The 22,292-nt window shown below is 32.1% G+C and overlaps 1 protein-coding gene across 1 annotated transcript; it reads right to left on the bottom strand.

Moving 5' to 3' along the window:
• Positions 1–1,281: 1,281 nt before the first annotated feature.
• LOC145267108 (small ribosomal subunit protein eS7-like) lies at positions 1,282–22,271 on the bottom strand. Its single transcript, XM_080123129.1, has 6 exons — positions 22,075–22,271; positions 16,500–16,574; positions 8,126–8,197; positions 5,950–6,155; positions 4,553–4,703; positions 1,282–1,398 (listed from the first exon to the last, which is right to left on the bottom strand). The coding sequence occupies exons 2-6, from the start codon at positions 16,572–16,574 to the stop codon at positions 1,321–1,323; spliced, it is 582 nt and encodes a 193-aa protein (XP_079979255.1). The 5' UTR covers positions 22,075–22,271; the 3' UTR covers positions 1,282–1,320.
• Between the last annotated feature and the right edge of the window lie 21 nt (positions 22,272–22,292).

Here is a 22,292-nt window from a genome sequence, read left to right as displayed (position 1 = left end):
CACCCTTCAGAAAATCCGCATCGACTGGGAATGAGAATACAAGGAAAGCTCACAAGAATATTCTATAAAATAAAACTAATACATTATCCAAAACAAGACAATATTATTAGTTTGATATTCATGGGATTCAGACCTGCACTTTTTTTCCTCTGCTAATAATTAATCTTAGGTAATATTCTTAAAGGAAAGGAAATTCTCCGGTTATCAGTTTTTGATTTTATGTATGAAAGGTTTATTGGTTATTGCCCAGCCAAAACATCTTTCACCCTCTGATCGAAAAGGGATATGTTTCAACTTGTCATGAGAATATTTAGTTTTAGGACTTGAATATTCAACAGCACTAGATTCACTTGTCAAAAAAGCGGACATGACTTTACTAACCCTATGCCAGACTAAGATTTTCCCCTAAAATTCTGTAGGACAGTTTTCTTGGGTCATCCACATTAAAGCATTTGAAGGAACACCATCTGACTTCATGATAGAGTACATGGTCAAGGCAAAAACCAAACCAGATACTCTGGACACCTAAAAATATGTATCAGAGATGCATATCCAAATTGTGCAGTCATATCTTAAGAGTGAATGCATTATTTTTTTCAGTGGAATTTTGTATATGCTATTAAATGTATCGGAAGAAGAAAAAAAAAATCCTGACTGGTTCACAGATAAATTTTATATATAGTATTTTTTCAGTCAGAAGTAAGAGCTAAAGCAGTTTTAAATATCCTTGAAAACAGATTTATGAAAGTGTTCATCAAAATATCCATCTTCAATTGGTGAATTTATCACGAAATGTACAAATGCATATTTACATATCAATACCAGTAATTCCAACATATTGTCTGCCTTGAACTGCAATACACATTCTTTTTAAATAGGTAAACATGATTTTAGCATGATGTGTAAACATAAACTGAGCAGGTAACTTTTGGCAGGAAAATAGGGTAATCAAGTAGAAATTTTATCCATCTTTTTTCTTATTGGTTGAGCATAAGTTAGAGATTTGCTTATGCTTAATTTAAAAAGTTTCCCAATAAACAAGATTTATGGTAATGTTGTCAAGTTTTACGGTGTGCAGCACAGCATAAATTTGAAATGCGTGAAAAAAACTAACATGTAGACACAAATATTGATAGATGAAACACAGAAATGAAGTGCTATTTGTATGAGTAAAATACCTCTAAAATATCTCCTTAAGCTATGATTAAAACAAAAATATTTAAAAAGATCATTCATAAACTTGTTTTCTCTTAAACAAAAAAAAAAAAACAAAATAAAAAGTACAAGTTAATCAGTTTTTATTTTTCATGTGCTGAGCATTTACAGAACAAAATCAGGGAATTCAAAGACGACATCTTTGCCCGTTAGTCTTTTGTATACACCTCGGAACACTTCCAGCTGGAGAAAAAAAAAAAAAAATTAAATCAAACCATTAGATTTATGTAGAAATTTATGTCTATATAAGAAATATCTAATTGTTCGATTAATCAAAATATAAAGATTCACATATCTCAAAAACTCAGAATTGCATCTACCAGAGTATTAAAAATGAAATTGTGGTATTAAGAAAATTTTTTACAGAACATCAAAATTTTTCTTTTGAGGTTGTTCAATGAACTTGCATTTGAATTTAATTGTGCAACACTAAAAAAAGCACAGGATATCTGCAGCAATTTTTGTATACCTAGTAACATGGAAATTTTATTTCTGGCTTTCTTTTTGTTGAATTAGGTATAATTTGTGCAAAATCGCCAGTCGTAAATTTCAGTAAAAATGTCAAAAATGGGTCACTGACGACTTGCAGTCACATATTATGTGCATTAAATTATAAATCTTAAGAGAAAAACACATTATTATGTACATTATTTGTTAAATCATTTATTTGCTAAAATCAGCCGAAATGAGCTATTTTTCCAGATTTAAGAGAGCTAGATGACAGAGCTAGCTTGGTTAGCATAATATTTTCTAGACCAAAGGCCAATTTTTTCAAAAGTAAAAACATAATGCTGTAGCACATGGTTTGGTGTTCACCACCTTCCGAAAAGCCATGGTATTCGTCAAGAAAGGCATTTTTTAATGTAGGCTAAAAAAAAAATCAAGGAAAAGAAGCTAAAACCTGCCTCAGAACCTTATTTGTAGGGCACGGGAAAAAATCTGAGGGTTAAAAATAGATATCCATTTAATAAAGTATTTTTTAACTGAAAACTACAATAAAGACCAGATTATTGTGTATTTTAATGTTTTAAACATAAAGGGGCATTTTATACATTCTTTTCTGAAAATTTACTAAATTAAATGCAAAAAATAAAAATGAAATTTTATCAACCCCTTACTTTATGTACGAAAGAATCTAATAACTTGCTAGTGGGCGTTTATAATGGCTTAACATGTTCACATTATGAAATCCTTATTTTTCTTTATAAAACAATTTACTTTTTTTCTTGTCTTTATTCTTTAGATGCAGTATAGGCTTTGACGATGACTTCAAGACAGTGCAAAAATGAAGCAAGCAAATTCTGCTACATATGTGGCGAATTAACATTTGCTAAAGAAAGGCGCAGCATTACCTGCCATATCAAGAAATTGTACAAGGCGTACTTTCATTTTGATATAGGAGACCAAGACAAGTCATGGGCTCCTCATGCCTGTTGCCTTACATGTGTGAAAACATTGAGCGCATAGTATGCAAAAAAAAAAAAAAAAAAAAAAATGTTCACATGAAGTTTGGTGTGCCAATGATTTGGCGAGAGTAGAAAGATCATTCTAATGATTGCTATTTTTGTCAGCAAGACTATACGGGCTGTACAACAGCAAAAAAAAAAAAAAAAAAAAAAAAAAAAAAAAAAAAAAAAAAAAAAAAAACAACAACAACACATTGTTTACCCAAATTTGTAATCAGCAATGCGACCAGTTGAGCACTCAAAAGAATTACCTGTACCAAAACCCCCTGATCAGGAAATGTGGAGTTCAAGCAGTGGGGATGAACATTACAGTGATGGAACAGTAGAATTTTCTAATTCAGAAAGCAATAATAAACCAATACTATTTTCTCAAGATGCTCTAAATGACTTATGCAGAGATCTTTATTTAACCAAAGACAAAAGTGAACTTCTTGCATCAAGGCTTAAAGAACAAAATCTTCTTAGAAAAGGTGTGAAAATAACATTGTGCACAAAACTTGCATGTTTTGTTCACTTTGACAGATGATTTATGCTTCTGCAATGACATTGTTGGACTTTTTGAACAGCTGGAAATACAATATGATAACACCAACTGGCAACTTTTCTTAGATGCATCCAAGGAAAGCATAAAAGCTGTTTTGCTTCACAATGGGAACACCCTGCCATCTGTTCCTATAGCTTACAGCACAACCATGAAAGAATCATATGAGAATTTAAAAACAATTTTAGCAAGCATACAACATTATGAAGTCCATAAATGGCATGTTTGTGCAGATTTCAAGGTTATAGCCATGCTCACTGGCCTTCAGCCAGGCTATACTAAATTTTGTTGCTCCTTGTGCTTATGGGACTCTAGAGCAAGAGCTGAACACTATGTACGCAAGCACTGGCCTGCTAGAGATGAAATTGAGCAAGGAAAACATAACATCAAACACAAACCACTTCTGCAAAGTGATAGAATCCATTTACCCCCTTTGCATATTAAACTCGGTTTGTTCAAGCAGTTTGTGAAAGCACTAGACAAGGATTCCTTGGCATTTGCATATCTTGCAGAAAAGTTTCCTTCATTAAGTCGAGCTAAAATAAAAGAAGGTATCTTCATAAGTCCCCAAATTCGAAAAATTGTTCTTGATGAAACTTTTAACACACATCTCACGAGAAAAGAAAAATGTGCCTTTGAGTCATTCAAGAAAGTTTGTGATAACTTCCTGGGAAAACATCGTTCAGAAGACTATGTGCAAGTTGTGAATGATCTATTGCATCATTTTCATGATATGGGATGTAACATGTCTCTAAAAGTTCATGTGCTCCACTCTCATTTGGATTTTTTTACTGAGAATCTTGGCCATGTGAGTGATGAACATGGCGAAAGGTTCCATCAAGATATTTCATTAATAGAAAAACTTTTTAAAGGAAAATGGAACACTGGTATGTTGGCAGACTACTGCTGGAATTTAAAAAAGGATGATGACACTCTACACAACAGAGTTAAGAGGACAAATGTTGTTTAAACTGGTGAATTCAGTGTTTTTTTTCCAAAATAATTAATAATAAAGTACATGAAAATGGTACCTAATCCAGAGAAATAAATGTCAGAGTTGGAATCAGCATACTTTTCTTACACCGAAACAGGTCTTATATGTCTTGTACTTTTTTTCAATTCAACTTTCTTGCACAGTGTTATTTTTGGAAATTAAGCCTAAAGTTTAACACATTTTTGTTAAGCTAATAATTATAATGCACTTTAAAAAATTTAGAATAAAAATAAGTTTCAGTACCAAGACATTTAATTTGTTCACTATGAAAAAGATTGTTTTATGAGTGCCTATGTAAAGGGAGAAAAGATGGTAAAAACATTAAAACCAAGTTACCTTGTGTTCAATATTGGTTTGCTGGTTTTTGTCCAAATGCACCTTTATAAGTTTGGAGCCATCAACCTTGATTCGGATCCTTTTGCCAACAATTTCAGCAGGAAAACACAAATCCTCTAAAATGGCTTCATGAACAGAAGTTAAAGTCCGGCTGGAAAAAGAAAATTTTTTTTTTTTTAAAACTAAAGTTTATATTTCAATTTTTACAGGATGCAGTCAAAATATAATTTGGATCACATTCTGCTTCTGTACAAGCGCAGATTTTCTATTATAACAATATTTGACCAAACATACCAACGGCAACAAATCATTAAATCTAAGATTTAACCCAAGTTTTAGTGAAACAATATCACAATAAGAACTAAACACACGATGATTAATTTGGATTAAATGTATTGGGGGGGGGGGGGAGGAGACATTAATCAAGATATTGTAAATATATAAAAATTACAATTTTATTGCAGATATGTTTCTAAAAAAAAAAAAAAAAAAAAAAAAAAAAAAAAAAAAAAAAAAAAAAGGTGCTCTTTATATGTGTGTGGTTGCCAAAAGAGCACTTTTAGCCAGTTGGTGTAATTACCCCAAAGTACAGTATTTATTCGTACAATTCTAGTTATCCAAATATTTTTTCATAAAGATTGCAAGCAGTACAAGTGAAATGGAGAAGGCAATAGATAAGGATTATCAACTGTGGTTACCATGATAACGTGTACATTTTTTAAAAGTGATTGATTGAATCAACCTGGATTTGTTTGACCTCTAAATCTGATTGATAATGTCTATGGTAAAACGCTAACATTATGCATTATCATAGTCCAGCCGTACTATGAAAATTTTACAAAGTACACACACACACACAACAGGAGAAAAAAAAAAAAAAATAAATAAAAATAAAAAATACACCCCCAAAATCTTTTCAGTGCAAACAAGTAGCACAAACTATTTTGCAAAAGCAAACTTAACTGCAACATTGAAAAATACTAAAGGTCAGAGTAGTATTTTGTGTAAAATTAGTGCAAGCCTTGTTTAAGAGAAGTGCATTTTCAACCTAACTTGACATTTTGAGCCCATACACATTAGTTCGATCAAATAAGGAGAAAGTATCTTAAAATGTTTTATTCAAAACAGTTTTAATCAATTTTAGTAATAATTCACCAGTTTTTGTTACTTTATTGTCTGAAGAGGACTACAGAGTCAAAAAAACCTTTGCAAACACGCAGTTTTTATACATACTGGCACACAACAGATTGTCGGTGGACCAACTTAAAAATTGAATCAGAAAAAGAACAAGAATTCTCACTGTTTAATCAAACATAGAGGAATAAATGCTGTCCAAACATATTGCATAAATTAGAGCAAACAATATCACCAACCCTTTTTCTGAAGAGATAACTTACCTAATGGGTCTTTTCTGCTTCTGTTTGTTCTTGATTTTTCTATTGGGTTTTGGCAAAATCCGTCTTTGGGCAATGAAGACAACATGTCTGCCACTGAATTTCTTTTCCAACTCTCTTACTAAACGGATCTGGATTTTTTGATAAGCTCTCAATTGTGGCACAGGAACAAAAATGATGATTGCTCGTTTACCATGAATATCAATTTCCTAAAACAAAGAAAAATCTAAAATTTGAACAAAGAGAACATTTTATGAACGACTAAATTTTTTTGCCATGTTTTGTGTGGCGCCAACATGAAAACTATTTTAAGGTTTGAATGCACCAAAAAGTTACCCCCCCCATTTTCACAAAACCCTTTAATTTATAAAAATTTTTAAAGAAGGAAATAATTTTAAATTTATTTTTATTGACTATGTGGGGGGCTGCACAAAACATTGTTCATTTATATGCAAAACAGCAAAAGCATTCGACCAATATTTTCTTTTCTTGAAAACCTTTTGTTTTAAAATTGTTCAGGCATAATATTTCTATCATATTTTCAGTTTGTTCAGTGTCATTTGTCGTAAACTGCTTCAGCAATTTCCGGGACTAGCAGTTCTCACGGTCCATGTATAGTATTCATTGTTGTTATTTAAATTATTATTCATTTTTAGTTTAATTTCCTTTTTGTAAACTGCCTCAACAATTTCCAAGACTATGCTCTTATTTATTAGCGTTCTAAATTATTGTGGGAAATAAAAAAAAAAAAAAAAAAAAAAAAAAAGCAAGTCAGCCGCTTAGTTGATGCTTGTATTATAGTCTTGAATTACATAAGGGATTAATATTTTTAAAATATTTATTTGGATTCTGAATTTATTTTAGCTACGCCCATAGAATATATGGATAATATCAGGTAGTTTTGTGATAAAAGGGCATAACTCTTGTATTGACAAATACCGGAAATAATATTTGATATCAGAAGAATTCATTTCTATTTTGTTTTTAATATCGCAACACAAATTTTTTACCGAAAATAAAGAATATGATTTTCAAAGCCTTTTCAAGCCTGTGCAAACTCTGGTATATGATTCTGTGCTTTGTATGTTACAACCAGCAATAGATCTCCACACAAGCAATGTCGGGTGAATATCACCAGTATAATATATACAAGGTGCCTTTAACAAGTTTCCAGACATTTTCATATAGGCATTTTTATTGATAGCACACACATAAAACCCCAGCCCCTTCTAAGTAATTTCCTCCGGCTACAATTCACGTGTACTGTTCCAACAATTTCTAGAAGGCCTTATAGAAGTTCTCTTGTATGAGTGTCAATAACCTTCGTCACAGCCTCTAAGGTTTTCCTTGAACTTAGGAAATAACCAAAAGTCACAGGGAGCAAGGTTTGGGCTATAAGGAGGGTGAGGCACTGTCTTGATGCCCATCATGCCAATAAATAGTCTATGACAAAAGATGGAACACCCTTGGGACAAACTTTGCTCAAATCTTCCACATAATTGTGTGCACAATTTCTACATTGACATCAAACTTTGCACTTATTGTCTCTATAGATACACGACTGTTCTTATACATGAAATTATTTGATCAATCAACTTTGGTGGTCTGACTTCCTTAGTCCTCCCTCACAAGATTCCCTGCCTTCCTTAAATCTCTTATGCCACTCCAAACTGATATTGAATTCATGCAAGATGGTCCAAAAGCAGTCTGAAGCATTCCCTATGCTTCTGTGGTATTTTCCCCCAAGTTTAAAAACAGAATTTTATTGCATATTGTTCTTCTAAAATACCCTTATCTCCAGATTGAATTTTTGAAATTCACCAGCTGTGACAATCAGGCTTTATTCCATTCCTGCTGCTCATTTGAACCTAAAATCATAAAAATTAGCTATCTCATAAGACATATAGCAATAACATACAGAATTTTCAAGAGCCTGACAATTTTAAATGCCCGTACAAAAATGTCTGGAAACTTAAGTTACTTTGTATATTAAAATTTTTTTTTTTTTTTTTTTTGATGCAATTAAAACACAAAGTATGAAAATATGAGACAATATTTGCCTGCAGAGAACACTCCCTCTCCTCAATCATTTGGCCCATGTGAGAGAGTGGATAAAATTTAGAAAGATCTACTTAAAAAAAAAAAAAAAAAAAAAAAAAAAAAAAAAAAAAAAGCTTACCTTGGCTCCACTAATATACAATTCTCGGAGTTGAGCCTTCAGATCACTGCTCATTTCCAATTCAAGAAGAGCCTGAGAAAGGAAAAAAATGTTTGCTAGCTTTAGAGAGAAACAACTAAAATGTTTATATATAAACTAGCCTGGATGCAAAAAAAAAAAAAATAAAATAAAAAAAGTTTAATACCAGTTTTACATTTCATGTGTTGGGTTGCCTACCTGTGAACTAAAACCAGCTGCCTTAACTGTTGTACACCTAACCCATGAACTTTCAGCATCACCACCAGGCTCTGTTTGTATACAAACCCTTATAATGTCCATCCTCTTTGGTCATCAGATTTAAGTGCATTTTAAGACTCATTTAAACTATTACTAACCAGGTTTCACTTCCGTACATTTGGCAGATAGGTCGACAATATAAAGACCCAGTTTGTCACTTCTATCAAACTCGCTTCTAGACAATAAACTCCTCACTCAAAAACACTTTCTTCACGTACTGATTATCTCCCCCCAACCTATGTAATTCTACTGCACTTACAAAATACTAAAAAAATTCAAGTGTATAAAACAATGGAGTGGAGAAAGAGTTTAAAGAAGGATGTTTATCTGGTGGCAAAAAGAGCAATCCTCAAGCCAGGTTAGAGCTAAGACAACTAGGTTTCCAGACATATTATAAATATCCAGGTAGCAAAGAGAAATATGAATATTGATTGAGAGAATATCATTTGAAATGCTACGAGTGTTAGATGCAGATTTTTGTCTGACAAGCAATATCTGATCCCGTCATAAGAAATGGCATCGGACAATGTACATCATGTTGGAAAGGTATATTATAATAGATATTGAATTAATGGATCGACAAAAGATGTAAATATATTTTACTATAAATATATAAGCATAACTATACTCTCATAAATTTGTTTTTGTGTATTGATATTCATACTAAAAACCCCTTTTTTCTATTTATTTTGTTATATACACGTCGTGGAATTGCATTCATATGCAAAAGATCTAGCTAATTTGCATATTCTTTTAAAGATTCAAATTAATTCCTTATTAGTTTTTTTCAGTTTTCTGAGTTAACTATTACATGATTTATACTTGCATAATATTTGCCCAAAAAGGTTATAGTAAACAAACCTCTTTATATTTATGTATGCACATATATATTTGTTTAACTCTTACCCGTTTTGGTCTATAGACATGAAACTTAATATATAGAGTATTCAAACCCATGCAAAACTTTATATTCGAGTTTTAGCGAGAGCGAGAGAGAAATAAGGCCAAAAGTGTGAAAATTAAAAAAAGAAAAAGGAATTTGTCAGCTGAAGGTCGAATGACGGCATTACGAATATGCATGCATAATGTATTAGCTATTGGTTCAGGTTTTAAGATGAGACACCATTCATTTCAATTGATGCCAGATAATGTAAAGATAGAAGCTTGGTTTTTAGATGCATTAAAAGTAACCAGCCATCTCTTTCCCCATTGTACTATGAGCTCAAGATCAGAGTATAGAGAACTTTATTATTTATTGCTTTGGATGTCTACGAATGATCTAAGTATGTGTTTTGGAAGATCATTGATGTAGATCCAGAAGAGCGTTGAGCCAAGAATGGACCCCAGCTTTAATACTGAGAGCTTACGATTTCTGCTCATCAACTACTACTCTTATGAACCTCTCAGAGAGAAATGATTTAATAATTGAGTTCCAGCTTGAAATCTTGTAAAGTAGGCCTTTGTCAAGAGATTCGCTAATCCTATGAGATATAACCATTAGCACATCTGCTGTAGATCTAGTAGAACAGAAACCATATTGCATGTTGTAAAGTTATTTCTGCTGGTGGTTGACTACTTTATTTAACATGGATTCAAGCAACTTATAATGCACAGGAGACTTATTGGTCTGTACTGAGAGAGAGAGAGAGAGAGAGATGACCGATCACCTGAATTCTTAAATACAGGGCATACTGATGAGGTTTTCCAGGGTGTTGGGAAGCAATTCTCCTTAAGACAACACTTAAACAGCTTTGTAAGTATGGGAGCTAGTTGAAGTTTTTTCAACACTATAATTGGAATGCTATCAGGGCCAGTTGCTTTACTGGAATTAAGGTTCTTGATTAGCTTGGCAACATCATGCACAGATATTTGTATGTCACATAGTGGGTTTTCTGTTACAGGAGGAAATATGTTGGGTTAGGGTTGATGACCATAGTAACATAGGGTAGAATTAGCTGCAAAGTTCTTGGCAAAACGTTTGGCTTTGTCTGATGCTGACAAGATGACCTCAGGTCCATTGATGATTGGGATAGAGCACACATTTCTGTTCAGGACCCAGTTTGTTATTTGCTAAAACTGGTGGGAACCTAGCTGCTGCTCAGCTACTTTGGATATAACAGACTGAGCATACAACTCTCTTGCATTATTTATTACTCTTTTACAATGGTTGCTGGCAGTCCTGAAGGCGGCTTTAGTCTCAGTACATCTACTATATTGGAAGCAAGGGAAAAAGTGATTTCTGTGTATAATGGCAGCAGCACATTCTGGAGAAAACCATGGCTGGCTGTTAGGTTTTTGCTGGAATTTTTGTGAGGGTATGAAGTTTTCTATACCTACAATTAACCATTCCGTTAGATCTGATATTATAGAGGACACATCCTTTTTAAACATGGAGCGCAGAGGTAGATCAGATATAAACGTACGGAAGCTATTCCAGTCAGTCAGAGTATCGATATCCTGTACGATGGAGAGGTACGCCTGAGGACTTATTACATTTCATTTTTATCTACACTGATACAACAGAGTGGTCGGAGGATCCCAGTGGAGACAGGACAGAAGATGAACATAGCAACCATGTCTTCATATCAGAAAAAGGAAAAATAAAATATAAGCTAAACATTTTAGTTCTGTAGTGGCGCCAGAGTTTTTATTTTAAAAGCATTACTATATATTGGATTCAATATGATATGAAATCTGCATTAATCATATCATATTTAAGGATATTTTATGACCAGGCAATGCTGGGTGGCCTACTAGTATATATGAGAGCTTAGATGGAAATAAGTCAAAATATATATAAAGTATAAATTTCCTTCACTTTTGATTTCATGAAGTATTCCATTAATACCAATACCACATAATTATTTTTTTCTTTACATCGAATAAACTCAACACAAGCATTATTGAAAAGAGCATAAAGATATATTACCTTTAGTTTTCTAAAATTGGTCCATTAGAACTGAAGTCATGACCATTCATAGTCATAAGCCTTTGACTGAGAAATGGTAGGAAATTTGCACAATTTACAGACTAACCCATCTTTAAAAAGATGTATCTTCAGATTTTTTAAAAAGATATTATGATCAAATTTTGAACATATAACCTCATGGAGGTTCAGATGGCTGTATTTATGATCATCTCACTTGGTAACTTACAGACTAATTAGCATATTTCAGTTTTATTTTAATGGCTAGAAACAGAAAAACAGCTAAGAAAAATGGTAAGGCTTTATCCCCATGAATTAATGTTCTGATGGACATTATCACATCATGAAAAATATAAGATGGCTACCACATGATTCAAAGAAATTAACAAAATATAGCTTAGAAAGAAAATTTAATTCAAACCCTATTTTTTTTTTTTTCAATTAAAAGGAGCAAAAATTTAATAAAAAAGAAAAAAAAGTTTTAAACTTTGGACTTTACAGGTAAATTTCTAAAAAACACTTTTTTGTTTTAAACTTGAATATATTATTTATTGATCTTTTATCTTCAATTTGTGATATATAAAACTTTGCTGAGTAAATTAATTACTTTTTAATAGACATTTTAAAAGGGGGAGGGCGTGAATTAAAAAAAAAAATTTGTCTAAAATATTATATTCGGTTTATTGACCCTGAAAATATAAAAAAAGAAAAATTGATAGATTTTTAAAGTTTAAAAATTGTAAAATACTGAACTCATAAATTCAATTAATTTCATTAGTTTTTTGATTTTTTTTTTTAAAATAAAATATTTCTATTACTTTTTATGCAACTTTAATAGTTTATTTTGGAAGTATAATCCATAAAGAAAATAAACAACCCACTTTAAAAAGAGAAATTACAAGTTTAAAAAAAAAATTTTTTTTTACATAGGCACCACATTATCAAGGCAAAGAGGCCACTCAAGGATAAGGGTTAAAGAGTGTACAGTAGAAATTGGACAATATAGTAATCATTAGTAATGAAAATTTGGTAAATTTGATAACATATGGAACGACTCATCAAGAACTTATTTACGTTAGACTTGAAGACAACCATATTGTAGTCAGCCGGAAAACGGAAGACAATTCCACAGGCGTGCAGTTCTAAGAAAGAAGCTTTGTTCATGGAATCTACGTTTAGGTTTAGGCACAGATAAAGAATGGGGGGAATTATTGATAGTGTTTACAGCTAGACGAGTTTCTTGTGAAAGTTTGGCGAGGGGGGACCATAGATTGAAGCTCAGTTGAACACTTTCCATGAAAATAACGATACATAAGAGACAGACTCGCAACATCTCTTCTGTGAGATAGAGGTTGCAAGGAAGAGAAAAGGACATCTCCTACGAGGCTACGAAGTCTATTTTGAACTATCAAGGCAGGACAAGTCCTTTCTAGCAGCTCCTGCCCAGATGTGGCAACAGTATTCCATCCTTGGACGTACCTGGCTCTTATATAGATAGAGAATAGCATCAGCAGTGAGATATCTACCGGATCGATAGAAAGATCCCACCATTTTTCCAGCAGCCTTGGCAACAGATTTGATATACGTGTTCCATTTAAGATCAGGAGTAATGGTCAAGCCCAGAAGCTTGTCAAAACTTGAGGTTGGAAAGATAGGAGGTCGAATTATTCAATTTTTTTTTTTATCACGCATTTTAAATGTCAGTTTCTGACACTGCTACTAGTGCACTTATTGATCTGTGCTGGAATAACATTTAGAAAGCCATTCTTAACATTGGACGTAATTTTGTACATATTCTATACTTTAACCGTACAATTTAATAAATGCATAAAAACTTTAATTTCCCCGTAGAACAGACTTGCCTAGTAGGGACGGGCAAAATGAATGCCGGTGCTCAAAATGTATAAATATTTTGACCCCTCCCTTTACTTAAAAATTCACCAAAAATCAGGAAATAACCCAATTTTAATGAAATTTTCAGTATTTATCAAATAATGATCGCGGAATATAATGAACTAATTATTTTTATTTAAATCTTCGTAGAAATACATTATTTTGTTTAAACAAAAAATACCTTTAAAGTTATAATTTTCAGTAGTAAATAAAAAATGCAAGAATTTATTTTTTGCCTTGTATACAAATAAAACATTGTAATTTGTAATAAAAAAATAATTTTTACAGGAACATTACAAAAAAAAGCCCCCCCCCAATCTCCGTATTAATGAATTTGATATAACTAAGAAAAATGAATTTTTCGAACTACCGATATTACTATTGAATTAAGCATTGTTTATTTAATATTTTCACACAAATTATAATAGAAAAAATATTTCTACTTTTAAAAATAGCAACATAAAAAAAAAAAAATTAATAAAAGATAAAAATTGATACAAACGTTCAGAATAGGAATGTATGGATGCACGTCTGGGGGGAGGGGAAAAAAAAAAAAAAAATCTCACACCCCTACCTCCTTTTACTATCATGATATTTTGAAACAGCGTTTCGATTGGCTGAAATTTTGGTCCTCCTTATAATAGTGTTTACATTTTTTTTTTTTTTTTTTTAGTTTGTTGTGAACAATAAATTACTTGCTTTTTGAGGGCTAATTAAGTTTTTGGTACTGCTTGGGTGTTTTTGTAATAAACTTCGGGGTTGTTTTACGGTACACAGATTCGAAAAAGTTGTCACAAAACAAATGTTATAAGCAAGACAAGTTACTTTTCTCCTAACTGGATATGTTTTTAGTGTTTATATTTAATGTAACATGCTTATTCAGCTCGAAAAACATACAGTGTTTACCGATGTATTGGAAAATTTAAAATGGCAGCCTTTGAGGTGGTAAGCTTGGGAAAATGAGTTATAAATAAAAAAACCAGACAAAATACTGTTAGAAACTCGCTCAATATATGTTACCGTGACATAGGCGGACATATATTCGGTGGGGTTTTAACATTATTTTGACTGGTTTTTTATTTATAACTCCTTTTCCCAAACTTATCGTCTCCGAGAGAGAGTCGGGCGCCATTTTTAATTTTCCAATACATCGGTGAACACTGTGTTTTTCGAGCTGAATAAATGTTATAATAAATATAAACACTAAAAACATATCCAGTTAGGTAGAAAAGTAACTTATCTTGACTTTGATAACATTTATTTGTTCTATATTTGTTTTGTGACAACTTATTTGAATCTATGTATACAGTAAAACAAACCCTGGTTAGCTCGCCGTGAAAACATTTTTTTTTTTTTTCACATGTACAAATATTTTTTTCTTTAGGAATTTTAGTCAAATACAATCAAAAAGTAGTCGGAAACCTACAAAAAAAAAAAAAAAAAAAGAAAAAAAAAAAAAAAAAAAAAAAAAAAGATAAACATACCTACTAAATACATACTGTCATGCGGAAATAAGTTTTGCATTTACAAAGTAGTGGACTATTGTTGGATTGATGATGAACTAGGTGTATCAGTAGCAGTGTCAGAAATTTCGTGAAAATAGTGAATAATTCCACCCCATCTTTCCAAGCTTATAACTCCTCGAAAAATGTAATTCAAGCCCTAATTTTTTTTTTCAATTAAAGGAGTAAGGACCAAGGTTTTATTTAAAAAAAAAACAAAACAAAACAATGTGTTTTTTTTTTTTTAAAAAGGTTTTAAACTTCGGACTTTACAGGTAAATTTCTAAAAAACTGATTTTTTTTTTTGTTTTAAATTTGAATATATTATTTATTGACCTTTTCTCTTCAATTTGTGATATATAAACCTATTAAACATAAATTAATTATTTACTTTTTAATAGACATTTCAAAATGAGAGGCGTAAATTATTCGACCCCCTATCTTTCTAAGCTTATAACTCCTCGAAAAATGTAATTCAAGCCCTAATTTTTTTTTCAATTAAAGGAGCAAGGACCAAGGTTTCATTAAAAAAAAAAAAAAAAAAAAGACAAAAAGAAAAAATGTGTTCTTATAAAATAAGGTTTTAAACTTCGGACTTTACAGGTAAATTTCTAAAAAACTGATTTTTTTTTTTGTTTTAAATTTGAATATATTATTTATTGACCTTTTCTCTTCAATTTGTGATATATAAACCTATTAAACATAAATTAATTATTTACTTTTTAATAGACATTTCAAAATGGGGGGGGGCGTGAAAATGGGGGGGGGGGCGTGAATTTAAAAAAAACGTTTGTCTAAAATATTATATTCGGTTTATTGGAAAGAACATAAAATTTCACATTGACCCTGAAAATATCGTAAAAATAGAATCAATAGAAAAATTTTGATAGATTTTTAAAATTGAAAAATATTGAGTTTAAAAATTGAAAAATATTGAGTTCGGAAAATTCATTACTGTTTTAAAAAAAAATAAAAATATTTTTATTACTTTTAAAACAACTGTAATAGTTTATTTTGGAAGTATAATCCATAAAGAAAATAAATAACCCACTTTTAACAGAGAAATTACGAGATTTTTATATTGTATTCGCAGTTTCGTGTTAGGGGTGTCAAAAATTCCTACAAAAATTCTGATACTGCTAGTGTATCAGACTTTTTGTAGGAATTTTCGACACCCCTAACACGAAACTGCGAATAAAATATAAAAAAAACTCAATTTCTCTTTTAAAAGTGGGTTATGGATTATACTTCCAAAATAGACTATTAAAGTTGTATAAAAAGTAATAGAAATATCTTATTTTTTAAAAAACAATGAAATTAATTGAATTTTACGAGCTCAGTATTTTCAATTTTTAAACTTTAAAAAAATCTATCCAAATTTTTCTATTGATCCGATTTTTACGATATTTTCAGGGTCAATGTGAAATTTTATGCTCTTTCCAATAAACTGAATATAATATTGTAGACAAACGTTTTTTTTTTAAATTCACCCCTCCCTATTTTCAAGTGTCTATTAAAAAGTAAATAATTTACAAAGTTTTATATATCACAAATTGAAGATAAAAGATCAGTAGATATATTCAAATTTAACAAGGGTTTTTTTTAAAATTATTTTATTAGAAATTTACCTGTAAATTTAAAGTAAAAAAAAAAAAAAAAATTAGGGCCGGAATTACATTTTTCGAGGAGTTATAAGTTTGGAAAGAAGGGTGGAATTATTCAATATTTTTCACGAAATTTCTAACACACCTAGTGTGCCAGTGCGGTCGGTACTCACCTGTGAGATCTGAGACTCAAAATTGTCGGGTTTTTCGCCCGCAGGCTTAACGATTTTTGCACAGCTTGAATACATCTAGACAAGAAATGAAAATGTGATCAACTTTCAGAAAAAATACATTTAAAAGGAAGCATAAAATTACTTGAAAGTTTTGCATAAATACCAAACACAATTTGTTAGACCTTTTTCTCACAACTTGCCCTGAACTATGTTCAGTTTCTGTTCTGTCGCCTCTTGGATCTTCCGACCACTCTGTTGTATCAATTAAGATAAAAATGAAATGTAATAAGTCCCCAGACGTACCTCTTCATCGTACAGTATATCGATACACTAAGGCTGACTGGGATAGCTTCCGTACATTTATATCTGATCTACCTCTGCATTCCATGTTTAAAAAGGATGTGTCCTCTATAGTATTAGACCTGACTGAATGGTTAATTATAGGTATTGACCATTTCATACCCTCTAAAAAGTTTCAGCAAAAGCCTAACAGCCAGCCATGGTTCTCTCCAGAATGTGCTGCTGCCATTGCGCACAGAAATCACTTTTTCCACTGCTTCAAACGTAATAGATGTATGGAAACCAAAGCCGGTTTCAGGACTGCCAGCAACCATTGTAAGAAAGTAATAAGGAACGCAAGAGAGTTGTATGCTCAATCTGTTAAGTCCAAAGTAGCTGAGCAGTGGCTTGGTTCCCACCAGTTTTGGCAAATAGCAAACAGAATCCTGAACAGAAGTGTGTGTGCTCCATCCCAACTATTATCAATGGACCTGAGGTAATCTCGTCAGCATCAGACAAAGCCAAACTCTTTGTCAAGAACTTTGCAGCTAATTCTACCCTTTGCGACCAAGACCGCCAACCCCCAATATTTCCTCCTGTATCAGAAAACACGCTATGTGATATACGTATATCTGTACGTGATGTTGCGAAGCTAATCAAAAACCTTGATTCGAGTAAAGCAACTGGCCCTGACGGTATTCCAATTATAGTACTCAAAAAACTTCAACCTGAACTAGCGCCCATACTTACAAAACTGTTTAAACGTTGTCTTAAGGAGAATAGTTTCCCATCTCCCTGGAAAATCTCATCAGTATGCCCTGTATTTAAGAATTCAGGTGATCGCTCATCCCCCTCTCAGTACAGGCCAATAAGTCTCCTGTGCGTAATGAGTAAGTTGCTAGAATCTGTGTTAAATACAGAAGTAATCAACCATCTCAACAAAAATAACCTTCTTAGTGACACTCAATATGGTTTCCGTTCTGCGAGATCTACAGCAGATGTGCTTACAGTTATATCTCATAGGATTAGCAAATCTCTCGACGGTGGCAATCTTTCTAGGGCAATTGCTCTTGACATATCTAAAGCCTTTGATAGGGTATGGCATAAAGGTTTACTTCATAAGATCGCTAGCTATGGTATAGCTGGAAAAAGTCTTCTCAATTATTAAATCATTTCTTTCTGATAGGTTCATAAGAGTAGTAGTTGAGGGGCAAAAATCAGAAGCTCACAGTATTAATGCCGGTGTCCCTCAGGGATCCATCCTGGGCTCAACTCTTTTCCTGATCTACATTAATGATCTTCCAAATCATATCCTTACATCATTTGTAGACATTTATGCTGACGACACTACCATTTATGGTACCACATCTAAGACAGTAAACGACCAAGTTCTCTCCAATTCTCTCTCCTCTGATCTTGAGCACGTAGTACAATGGGGAAAGGAGTGGCTGGTTACTTTTAATGCATCTAAAACCAAGCTTCTCTCTTTACATCATCAACATTCTAATCCATATTTGTCATCAATTGAAATGAATGGCTCTCGTCTTCAGGAGGCCTCAAGTTTTGACAAGCTTCTGGGCTTGACCATTACTCCTGATCTTAAATGGAACACGTATATCAAATCTGTTGCCAAGGCTGCTGGAAAAATGGTGGGATCTTTCTATCGATCCGGTAGATATCTCACTGCTGATGCTATTCTCTATCTATATAAGAGCCAGATACGTCCAAGGATGGAATACTGTTGCCACATCTGGGCAGGAGCTGCTAGAAAGGACTTGTCCTGCCTTGATAGAGTTCAAAATAGACTTCGTAGGAGATGTCCTTTTCTCCTCCTTGCAACCTCTATCTCACAGAAGAGATGTTGCGAGTTTGTCTCTGATGTATCATTATTTTCATGGAAAGTGTTCAACTGAGCTTCAATCTATGGTCCCCCCTCGCCAAACTTTCACAAGAAACACTCGTCTAGCTGTAAACACTAGCAATAATTTCCCCCACTCTTTATCTGTGCCTAAACCTAAACGTAGATTCCATGAACAAAGCTTCTTTCTTAGGACTGCACGCCTGTGGAATTGTCTTCCTGCTTTCCGGCTGACTACAATATGGTTGTCTTCAAGTCTAAAGTAAATAAGTTCTTGATGAGCCGTTCCATATAAGTTATCAAATTTAACAAATTTTCATTACTAATGATTACTATATTGTCCAATTTCTACTGTACACTCTTTAACCCTTATCCTTGAGTGGCCTCTGGGCCTTGATAATGTGGTGATGCCTATGTAAAAAAAAAAAAAAAGTATACAGAAATAGAACATATCTAACCAAAAACAATTAAAATTGATTCCTTATGTAAAAAAAAAAAAAAAAAGTTAACTTTATTAGGTTTTTGTTCAGAATATCCCCTAATAAAAAAAGAAAAAAATCGGCATGTACTTATTCGTGTCTAAACGAAAGCATAAGAAAATTCAATTTTATGATTATCAGGAGTGACCGTCTAACACTTAACTTTGAAAGAAATCTAAAGTAAAGGGAGATAATTCGTTTTTTATTTTTGCGTTATATGTAAAAAAAAAAAAATTCCCTTTAATCGCTGATACAATATCAATTTACGGGACTTCGGTAAAGGAACAGGTACGTACATTATACTTTTTTTTTTTTTTTTTTTTTAAATATAAAAAGGGAATTTTGTTCAAAAACCTATTTTTGTCCTGGAAGGAAAAAAGTCAATGTGCACTGCACTGGTTGTCCAACCTGTTTATTCCGAAAGCCGTTTTTAACATGAGGAGGTTGAGGATATTTATCTCGAAATGCATTTTCTTATTTTCAACTTGCCTCGGCTTTCGGAATAAACAGGTTGGACAATCAGTGCACATTGACCAAGTGCTTATTACACTTTAAAAACTTTTAACTAAGAGAGAGAAAAAAAAGATTTGAATACTAAATGTATCCGTTATAAAGGCTGATTTTGATCGATAATTCGAATAGAGTTGTTTCCCCTTTTACATCAAATAACTATTACATCAATTTTTACTTGGTTAAAAAAATTAATTAACGCGTCAGTGACGAGTATGTACAAAAATATTTCTTTCCAGAATAATTCTAAACAAACACAAAAATTTTATACCTATTATGGCACAGAAATCTGTTTTTAATTCAGATTTTCATATAGTATTTTTTCCAAAATAAAAAGTAAAAACAGAACAAATATGTAACATGTTACCAAAGGCAAGAAAAGTTATTTTATTCTACCATAAGTGTGTTTCAACATTTAAATGCGTTTTACGATTTAAAACTAATAGAGTGTCAGAACAAGGAAAATACTTACGCGACAATGCAGTTTTCGGGTTTGTATTACTGTACACAGATTCGAAAAAGTTGTCCAAAAAGAAATATATAACAAATAAATGTTATCAAAGGCAAGATAAGTAACTTAACTTTGGTAACATTCATTCGTTGTTTATTTTGTTAAAAGAAAGGTAAGTTTTCAGATTAGGTCCACCTCCACAATTTTCTTGTAAATGACGACTTTTATAGGTTTGCGACTATGTTGAATACGAAAATCGCATTGAAATTTTGCAGAAATAAGTAGTTATCGAGATATAAAAAGTTGTATTATGCATTGTATTCTTTGGCGACCATCTTTTTACGCACGTGCAGTGTGCAGTGTCAGTCATAGATGAATAGATTTGTTTATGGCGCGCGCACGTAAAAAAGATGGCTGCCAAAGAATACAATGCATAATACAAATTTTGTGTTTGTATTACTGTACACAGATTAGAAAAAGTTCTCAAAAAACAAATACATAACAGATAAATGTTATCAAAGGCAAGATAAGTTACTTTTCTCCCCAAACTGGATATATTTTTCGTGTTTTTATTCAATGTAACATGTTTATTTAGCTCGAAAACCATAGTGTTTACCGATGTATTGGAAAATTCAAGACGGCGCCTCACTCCCTCTTTAACACGGTTTAGTTTGGGAAAAGGTGTTATAAATAAAAAACTGGATAAAATACTGTTAAAAACCCGCTCAATATATGTTACCATGACATAGGTTGACATATATTCGGCGGGTTTTTAATAGTATTTTGTCTAGGTTTTTATTTATAACACCTTTTCCCAAACTTACCGTGTTAAAGAGGGAGTGAGTCGCCATCTTGAATTTTCCAATACATCGGTAAACACTGTTTTTCGATCTGAATAAACATGTTACATTGAATAAAAACACTAAAACATATCCAGTTAGGTAGAAAAGTAACTTATCTCGACTTTGATAACATTTATTTGTTATATATTTGTTTGACAACTTTTTCGAATCTATGTGTACAGTAATACAAACCAACTTTTTATATATCGATAACTACTTATTTCTGCAAAATTTCAATGCGATTTTCGTATTCAACAATCGAAAACCTAGAAAAGTCGTCATTTACAAGAAAATTGTGGAGGTGGACCTAATTTGAAAATTTACCGAAATTTCAAATTTTATTTTAGGATGCAAAATAAAATGCTAAAGGAATTATTTTATCAAAAATGTGGATGAAAAGTTCAAGAAACAGCTATATTCAAACAATTCAGTACATTTAATCAGCTACTTTCCAGCAGTTTAAAGACTAATTTCACATGTTACGGTCGCAAATATCGTATTAAGGCAAAATGTATAATTTTACCTCGAAGGTCTGTCAAAATGAAACATTTATGTGATGTCGGAAAATTATGGGAACCGCGATAAAAATAAAAGTGAAGTACGAGGTGAAAGAGAAAAAGTCTAATTTTAAATACAAATCAATTTTGTCGGAAGGTATCTTAACAATTTTAAACTGAACGTTATAAATTAAATAGCAAAAATAATACTTAACTTCTAAAGGGTTGAATAATTTTAGAATTTTGTAATGTCGACATGGCATCGTAAATGACCACATGGCCATAAAGATTTTAAAAAAGGGTTGTAATTTTAGAATGCTATCAACAAACAAAAATGTTAAGAATATTTGGGGAAAGAAAATATTTGTATTTTATTTTGTAAACTACGGAACTTGTAGCAATAGTTCTAATAAAAAATAGAAAAAAAAAAAACATACTGAGAAGGATGCATGCCGTTCTAGTAAAATCAAATTCGAAGTGATACCCCGAATAATCCAGCAAAATTTCTTATTTATAACAAAACATCTGTATTCATAAAAGGGCAATACAAAAATTACAATGATTCAAAAACATAAAAATCAGAATAGTTTTTTTCAAACAACACAGGAAAATACTTAAAATGTTCAAATTGCAAGAAGATAAATAAAATATACACCTACCTTTAACAATGGCGCTGGCGGAAGAGGACTATTGCCGATCTAAAATCTCGTACTTTCTCGTTTTTAGTCTCGCTCGAGTTAAGCGGAAGCCCGGTTTGGAAGCCTAGCCAAGCGGAAAGTCCGGTTTGGCAGCATGGCCAACCGGAAGCCCGGTTTGGTCATCCGGAAGTAAGGACCATGCATTCTCTCATGTGTCTGTTGATGATGACTAGGTTGAA

This window comes from Euprymna scolopes, chromosome 42, assembly GCF_053919585.1.
Source record: "Euprymna scolopes isolate OS-2025 chromosome 42, ASM5391958v1, whole genome shotgun sequence".
Classification (NCBI taxonomy): domain Eukaryota; kingdom Metazoa; phylum Mollusca; class Cephalopoda; order Sepiida; family Sepiolidae; genus Euprymna; species Euprymna scolopes.
This window is presented reverse-complemented; position numbering and strand designations above follow the sequence as displayed.